At 41.2% G+C, this 20,195-nt stretch overlaps 1 protein-coding gene across 7 annotated transcripts in view; it reads right to left on the bottom strand.

Moving 5' to 3' along the window:
• LOC149312355 (chemokine-like protein TAFA-5) overlaps nucleotides 1–20,195 on the bottom strand; it is a 358,468-nt gene that overhangs the window by 236,204 nt on the left and 102,069 nt on the right. Inside the window, exon 1 of one of the 7 annotated variants that reach the window (XM_089524456.1) lies at nucleotides 3,266–4,068. The exons of the other annotated variants lie outside the window; for them this stretch is intronic. Within the exon in view, the coding sequence (XP_089380582.1) occupies nucleotides 3,266–3,356 (91 nt within the window). The 5' untranslated portion in view covers nucleotides 3,357–4,068. Of the gene's footprint in view, nucleotides 1–3,265; nucleotides 4,069–20,195 lie in introns of those variants that run through there. 7 annotated transcript variants of the gene reach the window in all.

Raw genomic sequence — 20,195 nt, forward strand, 5'->3', positions numbered from 1 at the left:
GAAAAATGCACCCTGTGTCAGCCATTCTTCACTTCTTGGGTCAAGAAAATTATTCAAAGAAACAGCCAGTTAAGCAGCTCTTTCCCACTCATCTCAGAACAAGTGTTGCCTGTTTTGAGTTGTACAGTAATGCAGCATTATCATTACTGTGAACTGATTCTGCCCTTCTATTTAAAAAAAACAACCAGCCTCAAGAATAACATGGTTAATAACATGGTGAACAGTAACTGGACCATTTTGCACAAACAGCCAGCACAGGGCAGTTTCCATATGCAAAGGTATTCTAGATAAACTTCACCATGTCTTCACGTTTACCAGGGTGACCTTCCAGGAAAGCAACCAGTGATGACTTGGGTAGAAATCTGCTATAATGAAGTCCAATTCTTACCTGTTGTTTGGAATTTTAAAAAAAAAGAAACCATAAGAATGCACATGCTGGGCTCAGTCCAGATTTAGTCTTGTTTAGAATAACCTCACTAAAATCCGTAGGACAAGTTACTCATCCCTAATTTCAGCCCCACTGATTGCACCGAGTCTTGTCTAACCACAGCTAACTCCTGATCCACCCTCTTATTTTTATGCTGCAGCTATGTGTGATACAAGTTATTCTGAGAAAAACTGAGCAGTTACTATATTTAGTGACAGCTTTATCTACCATTATAAATATACACATGCACATGGGATATAATCTGGAACAAAGCAGAAAGCCTTTAAATGGCCTAATATAACTGTGGTTGGGGAATGATTTGGGACACTATTCTACTGAAGCCATGTTCCTGGGAAACCCTTGCTAAAGAGTGGAGAAGCAGGTGTTGTTTAAACTGATGAGCACATCTTAGATACCGTTCTGGCAATTAAGCCCGATCAAGTTAGACAAATTGTAAATTACTGGGTTGACATTATGGAGACCATTTAATTGATCTGCCTCAGAGGAGATGATAGAAAGGAGGTATCTAGATTTTAATTCCATAAAATAAACCAAAGCTTACACAGTGGGGCCCTAAGATGAAATCACTCTGCCCCCATCTTCAACTATGCACTGAAAGTTGAGTTTATTGGCCCAAAAATGAAGAAACGGTGCCATTCTAATCCTATCTGTGTACCAGGCCCCAAAACATATAAGAACCAAGTCGCCTGCCATATTTATGCCGCTGATCTATGTTCTTCATAGCAGTAACCAGAGTCTTGTGCAAAACTTGGAAAACATTGCCTCATCTCTGCATAGGACTAAAGAAATGGTGAGATGCAATTTCCACTATGTAAATCTGAATGACCATAGACAGGCTTTAAAAAATGATTTAAAATAAGACCTAAACATTGCTGTGTTCAAAGATAAAAATGAACAGATTCAGCCAAGCAGACAATAAAAAATGTGCTTCAAAACATACTGGTGAATACAGAACATGGAATCATTTCCAAACTCATTTAATTATGCAATGCTACTGCAGAAAGTACAGCACTACAGTGATAGTGAATGGTGGCCTTTAAAAAGAAAACACGGTTTAAATTTCAAGTTGCTAAGTTATCCATGAAGCTTAGAACAAATCCATACAACTAATTTACAAGAGTAACCATACACATACATTACATTACATTACATTACATTAGGTATTTGCTAAGATATATATTACTCTTTTGTTCTCAAACACAGAAATTGCTTCTCTCTGCAGTGTTGTATAAAAGGATTGTCTCTTTGATTCTGTAGGGAATTTCCAGAACATTAAAAGGAACTGATTTCTTTAAAAATAATAATAATACAACGATAAATACCAGATTCAGACCTTTTTCTTCTCTAATACTATATCCACCTAAAAGAGAAGCATCCAATATAATAATGCAAGGATTATTTTGTTGTGATCACCATTAATCTCAAAATTAGTCCTTCAGAGACAGCAGATACATTCTATGCATCTGATCCAATAAAGGGGAGGGGAAATAAAATATTAACTCTGCATTGCTATTCCAACAAAATCAGAATTTATTCTTCTCTCTGTGCCTTATTACTCACAAGTGACACATTAAACATGGCCATTCCAAGCCTGGCATGTACAAAATTATGCAGCCAAAAGCACTGCAACAGTCGAGAGCTACTTTGTCCAAGATGCACTAAAAGTTCTTCCATATTTCTCAGGGTTAGCCTCCAACAGCTTTCCTGCTGTTTGTACAAATGGATGTGGAAACATCTAAATGCAGATTATTAAACAGTATCGGAGGGGGGGGGTTACTTTTCAAACCTCTGCTACTTTGTTGTTGTCCTTGACAGACAGCTTCATCTTCTTCCACAGCTGCACAAATATATCTTTTCACCTATAATATACTAAACTTTCATGAAGCACAGCAGCTTGGAAATGAAGCAGCTAATGGGCACCATGATTTCATAAGAGCCAAAGCCTCAGTAAAAATGGTGGGAGAAAAGAGGGTCTGTTACAAAATAAATAAAAATAAGCCTATATTCAAATGCAGAACACATTCATTTTTTCCCCAAAGCGCAAAGAATAACTGTTCCAGGTTCTTTATTTGTTGGAAGAGGGTTGGGGGGGAGATATACCATTTACATCTGGTTGAATATTTTATGGAGAAATCCCCCAAAATTAGGCAGAAAGGCCTCTTCCAGATTTGGGAGAGAGAATGGATGAGGAAGGAGCCTTTCTATTCCAGCTCAGCACTTCCTTGCCCTCATCATAGAACTTGAGTGCCATCTATTGAAAATGTATGGAACATGCTTTTTTAGGGGGGGGGGGAGAAGGCCCCCCAAAAAGGATGGCTACTGAGTCAAATTTTAAAAACACCTAAGATTTCAATGTGATTTATTTTATGACTAGCATCGAGGGATGATGCCTTGTATATAAACAGGAGGGTCTGAAACCAGGTGGATGCCTGAGGCTACAGGAGTCCAAGCTGAGCAACAAAAGCAGAGAATGCACTTCGAGGAAGGAGCCTCTTCTGCAAATGAAATGAAGTTTTTTAAAAAGGAAAAGAATAATACATTTGCTTTGGTAGAGAAAGAGAGAGAGAGAGATGTGGAACTGAAACCACCTAGGAATATTATCCTAAGGCTGCATCCACACTGGAGATGCAACCCGGTTTGGTAGCGCTTTAACTGCCCTGGCTGAAGGCTATGGAATTCTGGGAGTTGGAGTTTGTTGTGGGGCCCAGAGCGGAGCGCCTTCAGCCAGACAAAGAGTTAAAGCGCTGCCAAAGCGAGTTATTTCTCCAGTGTGGCCGCAGCTCAGGAGCATCTGTAGGCATGCAGATCGACCATTACCTTCCTTCAGGAACTGGGAGTGGATGACGAAGAGAAGAAAACAGCCGACCGCTGCCCCTGCTAGTGCCCATAAAGCTTTCAAGAGCTGCATCTCGGGTAGGAAAACACTCAGCAGATCCCCAAGAAAGTCACACGATCATCATCATCACCATCATCCTCCTCATCACCATGGATCTCCAGAGCGAGGCATCGATGCTTATTCTCAGGTTGGAGAGAGCCAAAAGCAGAGGAGGGGGAAGAGCGAGAGAAGGAAGGAAGGAAGGAAAGGGATCTAGGGATGAGAGAAAGAGAGAGAGAGAGAGAGAGGCTTCTTCTTCCTCCTCCTCCTCCTCCTCTCCCTCTCCTTCCCCTCCCCCTTGGCGTCGGGGGAGGGCTGGGAAGAAGGCAAGCCGAGACCGAAGGAGGTTAAGAGCAAGTCTCCAGCGATGATGGCAGCAGGAGCAGCATCCTAGTCTTCCGAAGGCGAGGAGGAAGAGGAGGAGGAGGCGCCCCGAAGGGACTGGGTCTGGGCTCCATGAATCAGCTGTCTGTTTCCTCGGGAGGGGAGCAGCCTCGGAGGGGGAGGCAGGGAAGGAGGGAAGGAGGGAGGGTTGGAAGGAGGAGGAGGAGGAAAGGGACCGGGCAGGGAGCCAATCTGGGCAGAATGGCGCAAAGGCTGCCCTGCTCCCGGGAAGAGGAGGGGGCTGTTTGGCTGCCTTTCCTCCTCCTTCTTCTCCTTCTCCTCCTCCAGGTCAGCAGAGGAATGCAGGAGGCATCGTGTCTGGAGGGAGCCAAGGGCCCATCGCTGGGAATATAGATCTAGATCTAGATAGAGAGAGAGAGGACTCTAGGCTGGAGCAGAAAGGGTCCTCTTCCCTCCCAGGCTGGAAAAGCCAGTTCTTCCTCTCTCTCTCTCTCTCTCTCTCTCTTCTGCTGCTTCCAGTCCTTGCTTCAAGGCAATTCAATCCATCCTTTCCTGCCAGGACCAGGCAGGTGCCAACTGGCCCCAAGGAAGGGGCATCTCCGGCCGGAGGGAGGGCTGCTTCTTGGCCAGGCTGCGGAGGATGCGGAGGGGTCCTGGTCTTGGGGGTCTCTTCTCCTCAGAGAGAGCCAGCTATGCCAGCCTGGCTGCCTTGTGCCTTCCTTCTTCCCTCTCCGTGGAGGGCGATGGAGGCAGCCTGGGCTCTCTCTCTCTCTCTCTCTCTCTCTCCGGCCCCTTCTTTCTCTGCCTCCAAGGCAAGCGCATTCAGGGGCCGAAGCAGCTCTCCCGATCAGCCGAGCGACTGCAGCCCACAGGTTGATGCTGCCGCTTCTGCCGCTGCCTCCTCCATGGCACTCCTTCCTCCCCAAGGAAAGCTCTGCCCTGGCAGCCCAGCAGCGGCTTCAGACGGCGGAGGAGGAGGAAGAAGAGAAGGGGAGGAGGAGGAGGAGGAAGGGTGGGCAGCGGGTCCTGGGGAGCCCTCCTCCCGCTTCGCCCGCCTTGCCCAGGCTGTTCTCCTTCTCCTTCTCCTTCTCCTTTTTGCCCAGCCAGCCCCGGGCTTTGGGAGGCTTCCCTCGGAGGGGGAGGCGAGGAGGGCAGGGCGGGAACTGCAGGCGAGGCTTCCTCTCCCCCTTCTCCTCTCCTCTCCCCTCCTCCCCAAAACCCCGAGAGGCTCTTTCCTTCTCTTCTGGGGGAGGGAAAGCTCCTCCTCGCCTTCCCCTCCTTCTAGCTCTCCCCCTCCTTTTCCTTTTCTTTCTCCTTCTCCTCCTCCTTATTCCTTCCTTCGTTCTCCTCCTTCTCCTTCTTCTCTTCCTTCTTCTCCTTCTCCCTCTTTTCCTTCCTCTCCTTCTCCTTCTTTTCCTTCTGTTTCCTCTCCTTTCCCTCGGAGTGTAGTGGAGTCTCCATCTTTGGAGGTCTTTAAGCAAAGGCTAGATGGCCATCTATCAGGGATGCTTTGATTGAGAGTTCCTGCATGGCAGGGGGCTGGACTGGATGGCCCTTGGGGTCTCTTCCAACTCTAGGATTCTTCTCTTTCTCCTTCTTTTCCTTTTCCTCTTCCTCCTCTTCCTTCTCCTTCCCCCTTCTTCCTCTCCTCCTTCTTTCACCTTCCTCCCTTCCTTCTCCTCCTCCTTCCTTCCCCTCCTTTTTCCTCTCCTTCTTTAACACCACTTTAATTCTTTGTCTGGCTCATGCTTATGGAATTCTGGGAGTTGGAGTTTGTTGTGGGACCAGAGCAGAGCACAACAAACTCCAACTCCCAGAATTCCATAACCTTGAACCAGGGCAGTTAAAGCGCTACCAAACCGAGTTACTTCTCCAGTGTGAATTCAGTCATGGAGGAGAACAGGGCAGAGGATCTAGGCAAAGGACATGCTGCCTTGAAGGAAGAGGAACTTGAAGGCACACAGCAACAGCAACTACACACACACACACACACACACACACACTGTATCTACTCATGTATAAGTCTAGAAATTTAGGTTAAAAAATTGACCAAAAAAAACCCTGCCTCGACTTATCCACAGGTCAACGTAAGTACTGTATCTTAACTGACTTAAAAGGAGGAACCAAAGCAAGAGTATAATCTGTCCTGGAAGCACCAACCCTCTCTACTCTCTCATCCATCCAGCCTTAAGAGTGAGCACAATGAGTTAAGACTGCTGGGATTTTGTAAGTTCTTTGACATTGTTTTGCTTTGCTTCATCTTTTAGATCCTTTGCTATACGCCCCTAAGTTTTACCCTCAACTTATCCACGGGTGGTAGCAAAATCCATAAATTTGGCCTCAAAACTTGCTCTCCACTTATACATGAGGTCAACTTATAGTTGAGTATATACGGTATATATACACACACACACACACACACACACAAAACTAACTCTCTCTCTCTCTCTCTCTCTCTCTCTCTATATATATATATATATATATATCTGGCTTTACTTCGCGAACAAAGATTTGGGAAGGACTCATCCCATGCTTTCTACAAGGGCGCTGATGACTAAAAAGGCCAATCCAAGATAAACAAGTCCAGTTGCAGAAAGCACAGCAGAAAGTCTCCTTGAGTGATGTTTTCACATTGTGGTTCTTTCTGCATGTTGTTAACTGCCTTCACAGCAATCTCAATCCATGGTGACCCTATGGATGAGACATCTCCAGGCCCCCTCTCTACTACTGGTCTGTCCAGCTCCTGCAAACTCATATTTGTCGTCACTTCAATAAAGTCCATCCGTCTAACATGTGGCCTTCCTCTCTTCTTTCCTCCACCTTTCCTAACATAATTGTCTTTTCCAACGATTCATGCCTTCCCATGATGTGTCCAAAGTATGACAGTCTGAGTCTTCTCTATCATCATGGGTTATTTTTGGGAAAGGTTTGTTCAGAGGTTTGCCACTGCCTTCCTTTGAGGCTGAGAGCATGTGTCTTGCCCAAGGTCACCCAGCGGCCTTCATGGCCAAGCTGGGAATTGAGCCCTGGTTTCCACAATCCTAGGAGTTTATTACAGGGGAAAATTGGAATTTTAAAAGGGTAAGAACCCATGATTATCTAGTGTATTAGATACAATTGCACAATTGGTTTTCACACAATATATTGTGCACAAATCACTAAGAATCTGACCAGAAAGAGACATGAACCAACAATTAGTCATTTTGGGGAAGGTATTGTGAATTCATTTCCGTTTCATTCACAATGTCGCCTTTTCCCCCACAACTGCTCTATTTGTGGTTTATTCACAGGATTCTCATAGTTTTTGTACTTGTTGCCAGATTTCCCATAGTTCTTTGGGGCGAGTTTACTTCTGGTGCTTCTCTGTCATGCCTGGAAACCAGACTTTTACACTTTTTAAAAAAACTTTCTTATCTTTTGAGTGATGTTTTGTTCTTTTTCATAGGTACCATTTCTGGGAAAGTAAGCAACAGTACAGTATATTTTTATAAAGAAAATTATGTAAATAAAATTGTTTATTTCTCTGGGTAATTTTGTTTGCTGCCATGTGTGCGCTGGCGACGTCTGGTGACGCAACTAATTCTTCTGTGCACACGCGCAAAAACACGATTCCCAATCTATCAACAGGGCTTACACATATCTGTGTGAAAACCAAATGCACGTTCTACCCTCTTTCTCTCTTTAGTAATGAGCCTCTAACACCTTATTGTGTTCTGCGTGTGAAAATCATTTGCACATTTGCATGCTTTTGTGGGATGCGGACGTTTTAATCATTATTGGGATGGAGGTACATATGGTCCCCATGTGATAAACTCCCTACTCCAACACTCAGACCATTACACCACACTGGCTTGTGTGTGTGTGTGTGTGTGTAGATGTATGTGTATGTTATTTAACACTTTCCTTGATTTCTTTATAGTCTACCTTTTTCATTACATTTCAGAATGTCATTGTGCCATCACCATCTCCCTGTTCTTTCCCTCCCTGAGCATACCTGCTTCTCATAACTACCTATTGACATCGCAGCTGCTCCCTGGAGGGTTCCTATTGGCATTGCATCTCCTTATCAAAATTTCTTACACTGCAAGCTATCTACCTGGCAGTAAGTGTCACTGAAATCAATAGGGCTTACTTCATTGAAATTAATGGGACTTACCTAACCATTTTTCATCAATTTCCCTGCCTAAGCAAAGATAGGGTAAAAAAGGGGGGAAAATCATTAGGTTCACTTTTGAAGAGCCATACACACAATGCAGAATGCCAAAAGCCACTCAAGGGTGTTTTTCATGCACCTTTGACTCATTTTAAAGTAAGAGTTGGTGTTCATCCACTCTTACTACTACCACTTCCAACATTTTACAAAGGACACATCGAGATACAAGGTTAGTGAAATTAACTGTGCAGTCTGTATAGGTTTAAGATTTTAGCAGACTACTTTGCCATCTTACTACTGTCTGCAAAACAATGAGAAAGGAGAATTTCCTCCAATACTGATTTCTTTCTACAGTCACTTAAATACAGATTTGCAAGACAATACTGAGGACAAATATATTAACAGTATATAAATAGTGAGTACATAGCTTGTGGGATTTTAGACAAAACAGTTAGAGAAACAATGCTTATTTATAATCTATTCATTTCTTCCATTTAAATCACATAATTCCTCCAATAAGTATATAGTTAGCCATTGGTGGTATATACTTAGCCGCCTTGAGTTCCTGTACTGGGAGGAAGGTGGGGTATAAATAAACATAATAATAATAATAATAATAATAATAATAATAATAATAATAATAATAATTATATACAGTCCTTCAGTTCTTCATTTATTTCTCATCTTGATCCTACTGTAGCTGTGTGTGCTTATGTACAACAGGTAAGGCAAATGTCTGACCCCAGACTCATCTACTATGTGAAGAGCAAAACAGGGAGAAGAGGATAAAGTAGCTCTCCTGGCATGTTGGAACAGAATAGATCTGTAAGTTTCACCACCAAAATAGAAACCATAAGAAAAGTGGAGGCTATTGAAAGAAAGACAGGAATACCCCAGGAAGAATTATGGAAGAAACTTTCCAAAGTGGTCTCAAGAAGATTCAAAAGGGTTTTGTTTACTTGATTGTTTCATTTTGCATGTACGTAATGCTAGTTTTGAATAAAAAGTTTGCTGAAATGTGCTCTTCCTTTTTTGTGTTCTTTCCATTTTATTTCTGCTTCTGGTACCAAGTGTCTGTTAGTGAAGCAAAGCTCAGGAACACTGCTTTTTAACAGAAGTATACGTGTGTGTGTGTGTGTGTGTGTGTAATATATATTTCTAAGTGACCATAGCATTGTTCCCTGCTTTTTAAAGAACAACAGCAGCAGCTGCAGGACAAAACGGAGCAAAGCGAACACCAAGGCTGGCATCCTGTTCAATATTTACAAGAACATAAAATGGACTATAGTCTCTAGTCATTAATAATTGAACATTCTTTTTAACCCAGGCAGTGTTCCAACTGAAGGATTCCAAGGCACTACAGATCAGGAAGCTGCAAAATAACCTCCTGGACACAAGCTGAACTGAGATATGAAGCTGGAGAGACCCCTCAGGAGTCTACCACAACTACTCCCAAGGTATCCCACAACTGGAAGAGTGCAGCACCCATCAATTCCTAACTGCTTCAGACTGCTTTGGTTGTTATTCAGCCTACCCTAAAAGGTAGGGTTTGGGAAGGAGGCTAGCAATGGCAGAAGTAGCTACAACAGATCTCTTATCATAACTGCACTGAACAAGAGAGCCTAATAAGCATGAAGGTTTTGTGTTTCTGTTTTTAAAAAGCAACACGAGACCTGAAGCTAGTGAACAGCACAGGCTTAAGAGTCCCATGTCTGGCCAAGATGAGCCACTTCATCAATGGTCATTTGGGACTTAATAACCATATGAACTAGGGTTTAGATGGCCCTGTGTAATGCTTCAGTTATGAAGTACACAGTCGCTTCCCTTCCTTATTATCATTCATTGCTTGTAATGGCTTTTCAATTATGGATATGTCAGAGCAACAAAGAAGCAAACAAATAGAAGACCATCTGATTTAAATTTATTTAAATCATAGCACCATTGTGACTACAGGAATGAAAGGTATTTTGCTTTTGCTGTCCTAATGTTCAACACATTTTACTTGGGAACCAGCATCATTTTACTGCAGAGAAAGCTTATGTTTCAAGTTCAACCATGGACATGCCCAGCCAGCCCTGTCCCCCAGTATTTTCAAATTATAAGAAGAAAGAAATGATGCCTTGGTGAACATCAACTCCACTAAGCCCAGGTATGCCCACATACTGATGGTAGCAGAAAGCCTAAGGCCCAAAATGAGGACCAATACAGACTGGGGGGAAGGGGCGGACAGAGGCCGCCCCTTTCTTCCCTGGATTGTGTCCACGCCAACCAAAAGGCACGGCAATGATGCACCTGTAAAAAGGAGCTGGGAAATGCGGCTCCTTTCCTGCTGCCAAGGCACCATTAGCATCCTGGAGCAACGTGGTGACATCCCTTGTGCGCTGTGCCATTTGGACACAGTGCACGAGCCACATCATCATCATGCATGCTATGTAAATGGTGGTGCACCAAGATGGTGCCCGCAGTGCACAGTTAGAGCTCAGGAGCGTGCAGATGCTCTGCTCTCTCAAGCGCTACTTTTGGCCCCAGGCTGGCGCAAAGTGCCGGTCTGTACTGGGCCTATGTTGAGATGAGTTGAAGCCAGCTTTAGATTTGCTGGGTTCAAACCTGTTCTACCTACTCCCCCAAAAGAACCAAATTGGATCCTTAAGCTACACTAGTCCAGAGATGCCATAGCTGATTCTTACCCTTCACCCTTTGCTGTCAATTGAAGGAGGTGGGCATACATGGACCCACCAGCTGAAAAACCTCGAAGTACCACTCTCAGCACCATCAACTGAATGTACTATTTAGTGCTTTTTAAAAATTTTGTACCCTATTTCATATTGTTTTAACTGCTTTGTTTTAACTTATAGTGTAAGCTGCTTTGAATCCCATTTGGGGGGAAAGCAGAATATACATAAATAAGTAAGCCAGCCATCTGCCCTGGATGGTGCATTCCTATAGTACTTGGAATAGTACAATAGGTGGGCTGCTTTCCTTCTCCCCATCTCATTTAGCCTAGCCCTGGTTCATGAGCAGAAGAATAATTCTACCAAAGGTATCAGTTCCTGTTCCCTTGTTATCACTTTCCGCAGGGAAATCTATGTTTTATGATCAGAAATTATTCATCTGGTTATTTTTTTTCCTGTCACCAGGGAGTAGTGTCATGCATTCTTTCTGCTCTCAGTATACTGTGCACCATCTGGACTTCCATGCTGCTATACATTGCCCAGCATTGTGTAGATTCTTCACATTCAATAGTTTGTTTTTATTTAACTCAGCTACAATCTCGGTAGGATACGTCTCCTTTATGCACTAAATTAAAAGCATGTATGCCAACTCAGTAATACTACTGTGATTTAAAGTTCCATTATTTCTCTAGCAAAATATTAACCCATTAATAATCATATATAAATCTAAGCTATGATCTATGGTACCAGCAAGAAGAATAAATTTGCAGTGTACATATTTTCCAATATCGCTTGCTTGTTGATCTAGATATATCTGTCTAACATTCTGACATCTCTTTAAATAGAACAGAGTTGAGTAATAATTGCAAGAGTGTAGAAACATTAGTCATTAATCACCCCACACCCTAATAAAAATATCTCAACAACGGAAGACAAGAGTCTCTAAAGGAAGCCATGCATGAGCAACACTAAAGCACCGAGATGCGGACTTGTCCTTTGCACTGAAAGACGTAGCAGGGAGGTGCATGATAAAGCTAACTTGTCCAGGAAGATGGGTGGAAAAAAAATTACACTTAACAAATGATCCCCAATAAAACCTTGTTATGAGTACAATCATACACTCAAATATAGAATGCTGGATTATATCAACTACTAAGTACTCTGCTTTTATGATACTGCTTTTATAGTAATAGATTACAGTAGTGGTATAAAAGAGGATGGCAGAAGCCTAGAGTTCACATGGGAAAGAGGGAAGAGCCTTGATCGTCATTCTTCTGAAACTAGAGCAGAAAATGAATACCTGTCCAAGAGTCGCTGTAGTCTCAGATTCTATATATGTGGCATAATGACAACTATGCAGTGATTTAATGTTCATGACATCCTACATGACACAGAAGGGGAAACATGGATTACTCTTCACACCACGCTGAAACACATACTGTATTATGTAGCCCATGGCCAGTCAACTACCAAAGCATTTCTTCCCCTGCTATAAATAGAAAGAAGTAAGAATCCCACATCTTGCTTGGAGGAGGGGAGAACTGTTTTATTAAAAAGATACTATGGGGAAAGTTATCATAGCACAGATGAAATACTAAAAAGAACAAAAATGTGTTTCAATATAAGATGACTACTATAATCCATTAGTCCAAAGGAACAGCAGCATAACAGAAAGATGACAGAATCGCTGATTTTATTCCACTCCAGTATGTATGCAAAAGAAGTAACAACCTTTCAAGTACACAGAAACTCTAAATGCATATGTAATTTTGAATGATAATACAGTATATTAAACTTCACAAGCAAGCTATATGAATGGAACACAGAAGCTTTGGGTTGTTGCTAAGTAAAATCCAGGGTTTCACTGACTTGGCACTATAGTACATTACAGTTTCTTTTGTCCAATATGGATAAGACGGATTACTAACAGCTGATCTTGGAATCATTTCAGTCCTCTGTACTTCAAGGAATTATTTTAAGCTTCTTAAACATACACTTGTCATAAAGCAGTATGAAGATTAGGGATCACTACCCTGTTCCCAAACCCTTTGGTGTCTTCGACTAATAACTCCCACAGTTTGCAAGGTAGAAAACTGTTTATCAACTGCCTGTATAACTATAGTTTTTGTGGGTTTTTGGGGCTATGCGGCCATGTTCTAGAAGAGTTTATTCCTGACGTTTCACCAACATCTGTGTCTGGCATCTTCAGAGAATGCTGTATAACTGTATAAAGCAGGCACCAAGCCCTCTCTTTCCAGCCTTCTCTTTTTACATCTAAATCAGGGACTTCTCTCACAATTTCTCTTCACTGTGACTCTCCCACATCAGCTTTGCCCTCTGTAGTTGTGCGCATTTCCATAATCTATAATCATACATCACCTGCCAAACTAGTAGATTATATTATAAAGAAGTTATTACATGAGACCAGCTGGGTACGTTCCCAAACATCCCCACAAATTGTTTTCCTCACCACTATATAACCTTCGACACTGTGAATAGAAAAGGTCTCTGGCAGATCCTGGAACAACTAAGATGCCCCCCCCCCCAATTACTCAAAATGATCATCCTGCTACATGAAGGCCAGCAAGGTCAAGTCAGATATGGCAATGCTCTCTCGGATCCCTTTCTAATAACTAATGGTGTGAAACAAGGTTGTGTTCTTGCTCCAACTCTATTTACAATCTTCTTCAGCATGATGCTCCAAAGGGCTACGGCAGATCTCAAAGAAGAAGACAGCATTTATATACGCTACCATACTGATGGTAGCCTGTTTAACTTAAGCCGCCTGAGGGCCCGCACTAAGACTCTAAACTATCTAGTCCGTGAGCTGCTTTTTGCTGATGATGCTGCCCTCGTTGCCCATACGGAAGCAGCTCTGCAGCGCCTCAAATCTTGCTTTGCTACTGCTGCAGAGCTCTTTGGACTGGAAGTCAGTCTGAAGAAAATGGAAATTCTCTACCAGCCGGCACCACAGGAAGAACACTACCATCCCCACATCACTGTAGGCACATCTGTACTTAAGTCCGTCCAGCAGTTCACCTACCTGGGAAGCATCATCTCCTCAGATGCCAAGATTGATAAAGAGATCAATCACAGGTTAGCAAAGGCATATGGTGCATTCAGAAGGCTTCACAAAAGAGTCTGGAGTAACAAACATTTGAGGTGAAGCACAAAAATCAGTGCGTATAGAGCCATTGTACTGTCTGTTCTCCTCTATGGGTCTGAAACATGGGTCACCTATCGCCAACACCTATGACTCCTTGAACGCTTTCATCAGCGCTGTTTACGCACAATTCTAAATATATACTGGACTGACTATGTGACGAATGTTGCTGTCCTTGAGCAAGCAGGGACCACCAGCATTGAGGCCATGCTATTGGGGACGCAGCTGCACTGGGCAGGACACGTTTCTCAGATGAATGATCATCGCCTCCCCAAAATAGTATTCTACGGTGAACTCGCCACGGGTGAGTGTAAGAGGGGTGCCCCAAAGAAGAGATACAAGGACTCCCTGAAACAACATCTCAGGCTTGGCCAAATTGATCACCAACAATGGTCTGCCCTGGCCTCGCATCGGGAGGCATGGAGACGCACTATCCACGATGCTGCAGCTTTTTTCAAAAACTCCCAACGAACGAGTCTCAAAGAGAAACGACAACGCAGAAAGAACTGCAACCTGAAAACATCACCCAAAGAGACTTTCCGCTGTGCTTTCTGCAACCAGACCTGCTTGTTCCGGATTGGCCTTTTTAGTCACCAAAGCGCTTGTACAAAGCGTGGGATGAGTCCTTCCTGAATCTTCGTTTGCGAAGCAAAGCCAGAGAGAGAGAGAGATAACTTTGACTAGATACTTCCTTTATGTGAACACACACACACACACACACACACACACACACCTGTAACCTTAAATTGTAAATTTCAATAAAATATAACTGCAAATACATTACCCAATCGATCCACATTAGGAAATAACTTTATTTGATATGCCAAGCATCATGTTCAATGTCAATGGGTGTGTGTCTGTGTGTGTGTGCATGCACACACACAATATTTTTGCTAGCCATAACCCAATATGTATATGATTACTTAGCACAATTAGGCATAGATTAAAAAGTATGTAAAGGGAGAAGTACTTCCAGTTTTAGTAACAAACAGTATTTGATCTCATTCTGCAATAGCGCATCCATAAAACTTAGCTAGTAACTCTTCCAAGTGACTCTTCCTTAGGAACTCAAGTTAACTTTCCTTTCTTATTTTTGTTACTATCTGTGACTATTACACAGATTTATTATGCAAAAATGGGGACAGTCTGAGCCGTTATGAATCTTATCTGCTTTTCCATTACCACAGCACAGAATTGCCTCAGAATTATTCTTTGTGAAGATTCTCCAAAACTTTCAGACAGTGACATTTGAGGCAAGGATTGACCTCTCTCCCAAGCTACTTGACAACCTTCTACACTTGAATATCATACTTCAAGGTCAGCAGCTGACTTTTTCTATTTCTAAATCATTTTATACATATAAACAGATATTCATTAGTTCATCTTCATCTATATTCATTTGAAGTTTTCTCAAGGTTCTTTCATTACAACACTTAAATGTGACAGCACTGAGGAACCTACTGTTAAGTCCATTGTAATATGTTTCTATTGTGTACCAAAACAAAAACAGAGTTTGAAATATGATGGTACAGTATAATAAATTCCTCAACAGCAAATACATTATTACAGATTCCTATCCTCATTAATTCCAAACATTAAAAAGTTGATTCAATAGCATTACCTGATGCTTGTGAATTCCAGAATGTGAAAAACAGAGCCCATGCTGTTTTAACTGTATTAGCTAGGGCTTTAGAATTTTAAGATTATAAACTGCACTTATTTGGAACTATCCTGCACTAGGGATACAATTCTTATTTACATTTATTTAACAAAGAGAGAAGGACTAATTATTAAATTTTGTCTCTACTGCAAAAATGTCTTTGAAAATTTACCAGTTTTGGAGGATGCTCTCATGGATCAGAGAAAATTTCTCTCCTCAAAGACTCATTATTTTCCTTCCTCAACTCTCTCTCCCTGACATGGTCATATTTTGAGCAGGTAGGGCAGGAGGTCCCATAATATGTCTGCATCATTGTGCACTGGCTATTAGTGGCCATGAGAGGGCAGAGGAGCAGGTTTTCAGCTATGCTCAGATAAACAGGTGCATGATAATATCATGCTCTGGGATCTCCAGGCGACCCCACAGAAGACCCCCAAGCATGACTGCATCAATTTGTCCCAGCTATTAGAATACAGTGGTCCCTTGCTATCCACTGGGGTTTGGTCCCAGGACCCACCGTCGATACGAAAATCACCAAATTCACATTTCACACAAAAAAAATCCTGATTCCTAGAAGAAATGTCACTGAAGCCTTTTCAAACTGAGATCATGGAAGCCTGTAACTCTAGATTTATATGAAATATAATGGATGCTCAAGTCCCATTAAATACTGTGGTTAGGAAAATGGTGGCCCTTATACAAAAGAGCAAAATCAATGCTATTTGAAATTTTGGGGAATATTTTCAAGTCCTGGATAATTGAATCCATGGATATGGAGGGCTGACTGTATAACTAGATGATCCTCAGCTATTCTCCAGCCTTACCAAAGTTGAGGGAAGGCAGGAGGCAGTCAAGAATCATCTGTGTATGTTCTGTAGCCAGATGCAGGATGACAATGTCATCCTCAAAGACCTCTGGAGGACCCCTGTGAAATTTCAAAGGATGTAAATTAGCTATCACAGTCATTCTCAAACAGTGGTCCCCTTTAATGTTTTGAACTTCAGCTCCCAGAAAGCCCAACCAGCTTGCTCAATAGTCAGAAATTCTGGGAGCTGAAGTCCAAAACTTCTGGAGGACCAAATCTTGGGGATCATTGTGTTATCAGAACATAGCTGACTGATCCAAATTGCAGAGGGGGCAGGAAAATTGTGAATCCTGGATGGAAGAGTGGAGACTCCCTACAGTACCTTGGGACACAGGTTTCTTCCTGTCAGGTTTTCTGTCTGTTGAGAAACCACTTTTTCAGGTTATTCTCTCACATCATTGAATATCTTTCCATTTCTCTGCAACAACTATTGTCAGTGTCATTTCATACAAGTACCTTTAACCTCAGTTTATTATGATATTTTATTTGCTTTATTTTTATTTCTCCCTTTATTATGCATTAAATAGTTGTATATTTTTAGTTATTGTGTTTTATTTATCTCCTTTCTTCTTATGCATTGTTATATTAAAGAGTAGTTTCCTTGTTTTCTGCTCTTTTTGCTACATTGCTTGGTAAGGTGTCGAAATGTCATCTGGTTTTTTGCAACATCCCCGCTAAGATAATGTGTGTATGTGTGGGCACTGTTATGTGATGCGGTGCTACAAGGAAATTGCTGTTTGGAGTATTGTCTGGACCAAGACAAATAAGGGTTAAATTTCTGTAAGGAAATTTCCTGCAGTTCTTAATTCATCTCCTTGAAAAATTATAGAAATATAACTCCTTAATAATATTTTTTTTTTATTCCCAATATTCAATACTCCCATAACATGGGGAACACAGAATCAAACATGAAACATGAACATCTCCCAGGCAGGGAACTTTATCTACAGCAGGACACCTTGCATCTAGGCAACAGGCATTTTGGTACTAAGATAATCCCAGATGGGTGAGGTTCACTTTTTCAGTTTTTCCCATTTTTCATTCTCTTCATAGCAATCCACGAACCTCAGAGCTAGAAGTCATATGATCTTTCAAATGGTGTTTGTCTCATTTATGTTACTACGGTTTTGCTAAATCCCGTTCTGAGAAAGGTATCTCAGGGAAGAGAGATGGACAAAGAGTTGTGCTATCGGTTCTATTATTTTAGTGGGCATGCATACTCTGAAAGAACTTTTCCCCAATCTAAAACTACATAAAGATTCATTCGGAAGGATAAATCCAGTTGTTGCTTTCACATTTCACATAAAAAGATCTTGATTTCTGGGGGAAAATGTTTATCTGGCTAGTCAATGAAGCCTTTTCAAATTGAGATCATTGAAGCCTGCAACTCTAGACTTACACCCAAGTCTCCAAAATCCAGAATTTAGCAAGACAATGGGCTAGAGCCAACAGTCCAGAAAAAGGAGCTCCATCCTGCATTATCTGAAAGCGGGTCGAAACCCACCATCCATACTACCTGCATCAAATGTGGCTCAAACACCCACTGACTGTCTGCATGGTGCAGCATCAAACTGTGCCATATAATTTTTTTTGCCACCTGCCCACCATGCATGTGCACCATCACACAAACACACCACCGGCAACCTTCAATTACTTCCATCTTCCGTCTAGTATAGTACTGTATAGTGCATCAGTGTGCCCAGTGATACACTGGCAAAGCAGAATCATGGAGATCCCCATAGATGTCCTTTTCACACACACCTTCACCCCATGCTCCCTGTTGGACTATCTGGTTTGTGTATGTTGTAATTGTATCCACTGCATTATTAGCAATCACATTTTTGTTTTGCCTAGTCCCTGGGTAGGGACATTTGAGAGAATACAGTAATTCAGGTAACCTGAAGAAAGTTTTTGGAATAAAACATTTAGCAGTTGCCACACTAAAATCTTTCAGGTAGCCTGAAAACAATATTTGAAGTAACTCATTTTGTTTGAGATGTATATGATAAAACACAAATAAGAAATTACAAATACAAATATACTCTCTGGCATTTAGAGCATCATCTTTCCAAAATATCTCTTCCAAACCTGTGGAAGATCTAGTTAAAATGGAAATTCAGTGTATACTTAGTGTTCTCCTTTGTTTCTTTTAATGAGAAAGAAACCCAAAAATTGTTTCTTTACAGCCAGAATTTACCATTTCAAACTGTATCCCCATTCTGATGCAACTCACCAATATCTTTAAATGGAGACACTTCAAAGGTATTCTAATCATACTTCACAGCTTTTAATCATTGTTTATCATACAAAGGCCAATAAAGCCTTTCAAATTATTTCCATAGTTCCACTTTTTCTGTGATACAAGATTTCCATTTGGTCCACAAGATAAATCTGTTGAGTACAAATTCCTTTCACACTATCAAAAAGAATTGGTATTGCTTATTGTGTCCAGAAATAACATGTAATTAGGAGATTTTGAGCAAGAGGGTTTTTTTTTAAATTTAAATTCCTAGCATTATATTTTGAAGATATGTCATGGTTCAATGTTAAGTCATTTATTAAAAAAAAATACCGCAGGCAATGTTTCACTAGAATCTACAGAGAGTTATCTATTCCAAAATGTCTATTATTGCCTGAATAACAGCAACATAAATTATTTAATCAGAAAGAGTCTTGAACAAGTCCAAGGAAATGAAAACACAGTCTAGCTATGCCCCACTGAGAATCTGGAAGTCTACACAAATGAGAAATTAGGATTAAATGTCTCATGCAATCATCATTTCTATCATCCTCCTGGCTGAGACAGAAGTGTTGTTGTGGACCATGCCAGTGTGTATATTTTGTTATTTTAGTCTTTTTTAAAAATGGAAAAACAAACAGACAGGTAGCATTTTTGCATAATTTCAGTTCATCACAAACAGACTGTATAACAGCTAAAGCGCTGAGAACAAACGCTTCACAAAAGCAGTGCTTGCTTAATCTATTTTGCAAGGTCGGTTGTTTTAAGTGGGACCTTCTAGGATATATCGCATTATGAAGTATATTCTTTCATTGTTGAAATGACATGCAAGAACTGTTATAACCATGGACAGATTTTTAAACTTTTCTCCTCATTATTAGCCATGCCCACTTGAAATTGCATTTGTGTGTGTGTTTGTTTGTTTGTTTTAAACCATTATAAATAAACCAAAACAAGAACCATTAATTTGTAATTTATCGTGCAGCTTTGAAGTTTATACTTCCTTTTGTTTATTTTTATTTTATTTCATTTCGCAATGAATCTGCCTTTCTAGAACAAAAGAAAATGTCAGGTAGTAAACCGAAGCACAATATCAGATAGTATTGACAAAACAGTGATTAATTGGATATTGAAGAGTATTGCCTGAGGTATAAAGGTTAGTGAAGAGATTAGCAAGGAAGAGGCTGTTCTGTTGATGTAAGCATACAAGACTGGCATCAATTCTCAGGAGACACCGTAAGTACCAAGGTGTTTATCAATAACATTGTCCTATCTGAGTAAGTGGATGAGATCAGTATCTGAGCTCCTGACCGTCTGACTATGAGAAATTACAGCAATTTACCTTGCAATAAAGAAACTCTTTTCACCTTCTCAGCAAGGCATCTGCTACATTTCCTTAGTTACTTATACTTTCAAATATAAGGAACAATATAAACTCAAAATGCAGAGGTGTATGTGAGTGCATACACATCTGTTAAGAAAGTATGCAGTTCTGACTGAGTATAAACATGTTCCATTCTTCTTACCTTCCCCTTCAAACAAATTAAATTCATCCTAAAATAATCAAATACTTTATGTTTGCATCATTTGTGTCCCTATTCTTTCCTAGTATGCTGGTTTATGAAGCTGTCTTTAAAGAAAAATATTGAGGGGGGGGGCAGTCCTCACAGTTTTCTAAATGGCTTGTTGAAATGCATTAATATTCTGTTTATATTGCCATCATTTGCTGTGTGAATGAAAATAGCACATTCAACGAGGATTAGCCTGACCTAAAA

The sequence above is a fragment of the Sceloporus occidentalis genome, unplaced genomic scaffold (genome assembly GCF_023333645.1).
Source record: "Sceloporus occidentalis isolate IW3139 unplaced genomic scaffold, rSceOcc1.0.p SCAF_5, whole genome shotgun sequence".
NCBI classification, from domain to species: Eukaryota; Metazoa; Chordata; class Lepidosauria; order Squamata; family Phrynosomatidae; genus Sceloporus; species Sceloporus occidentalis.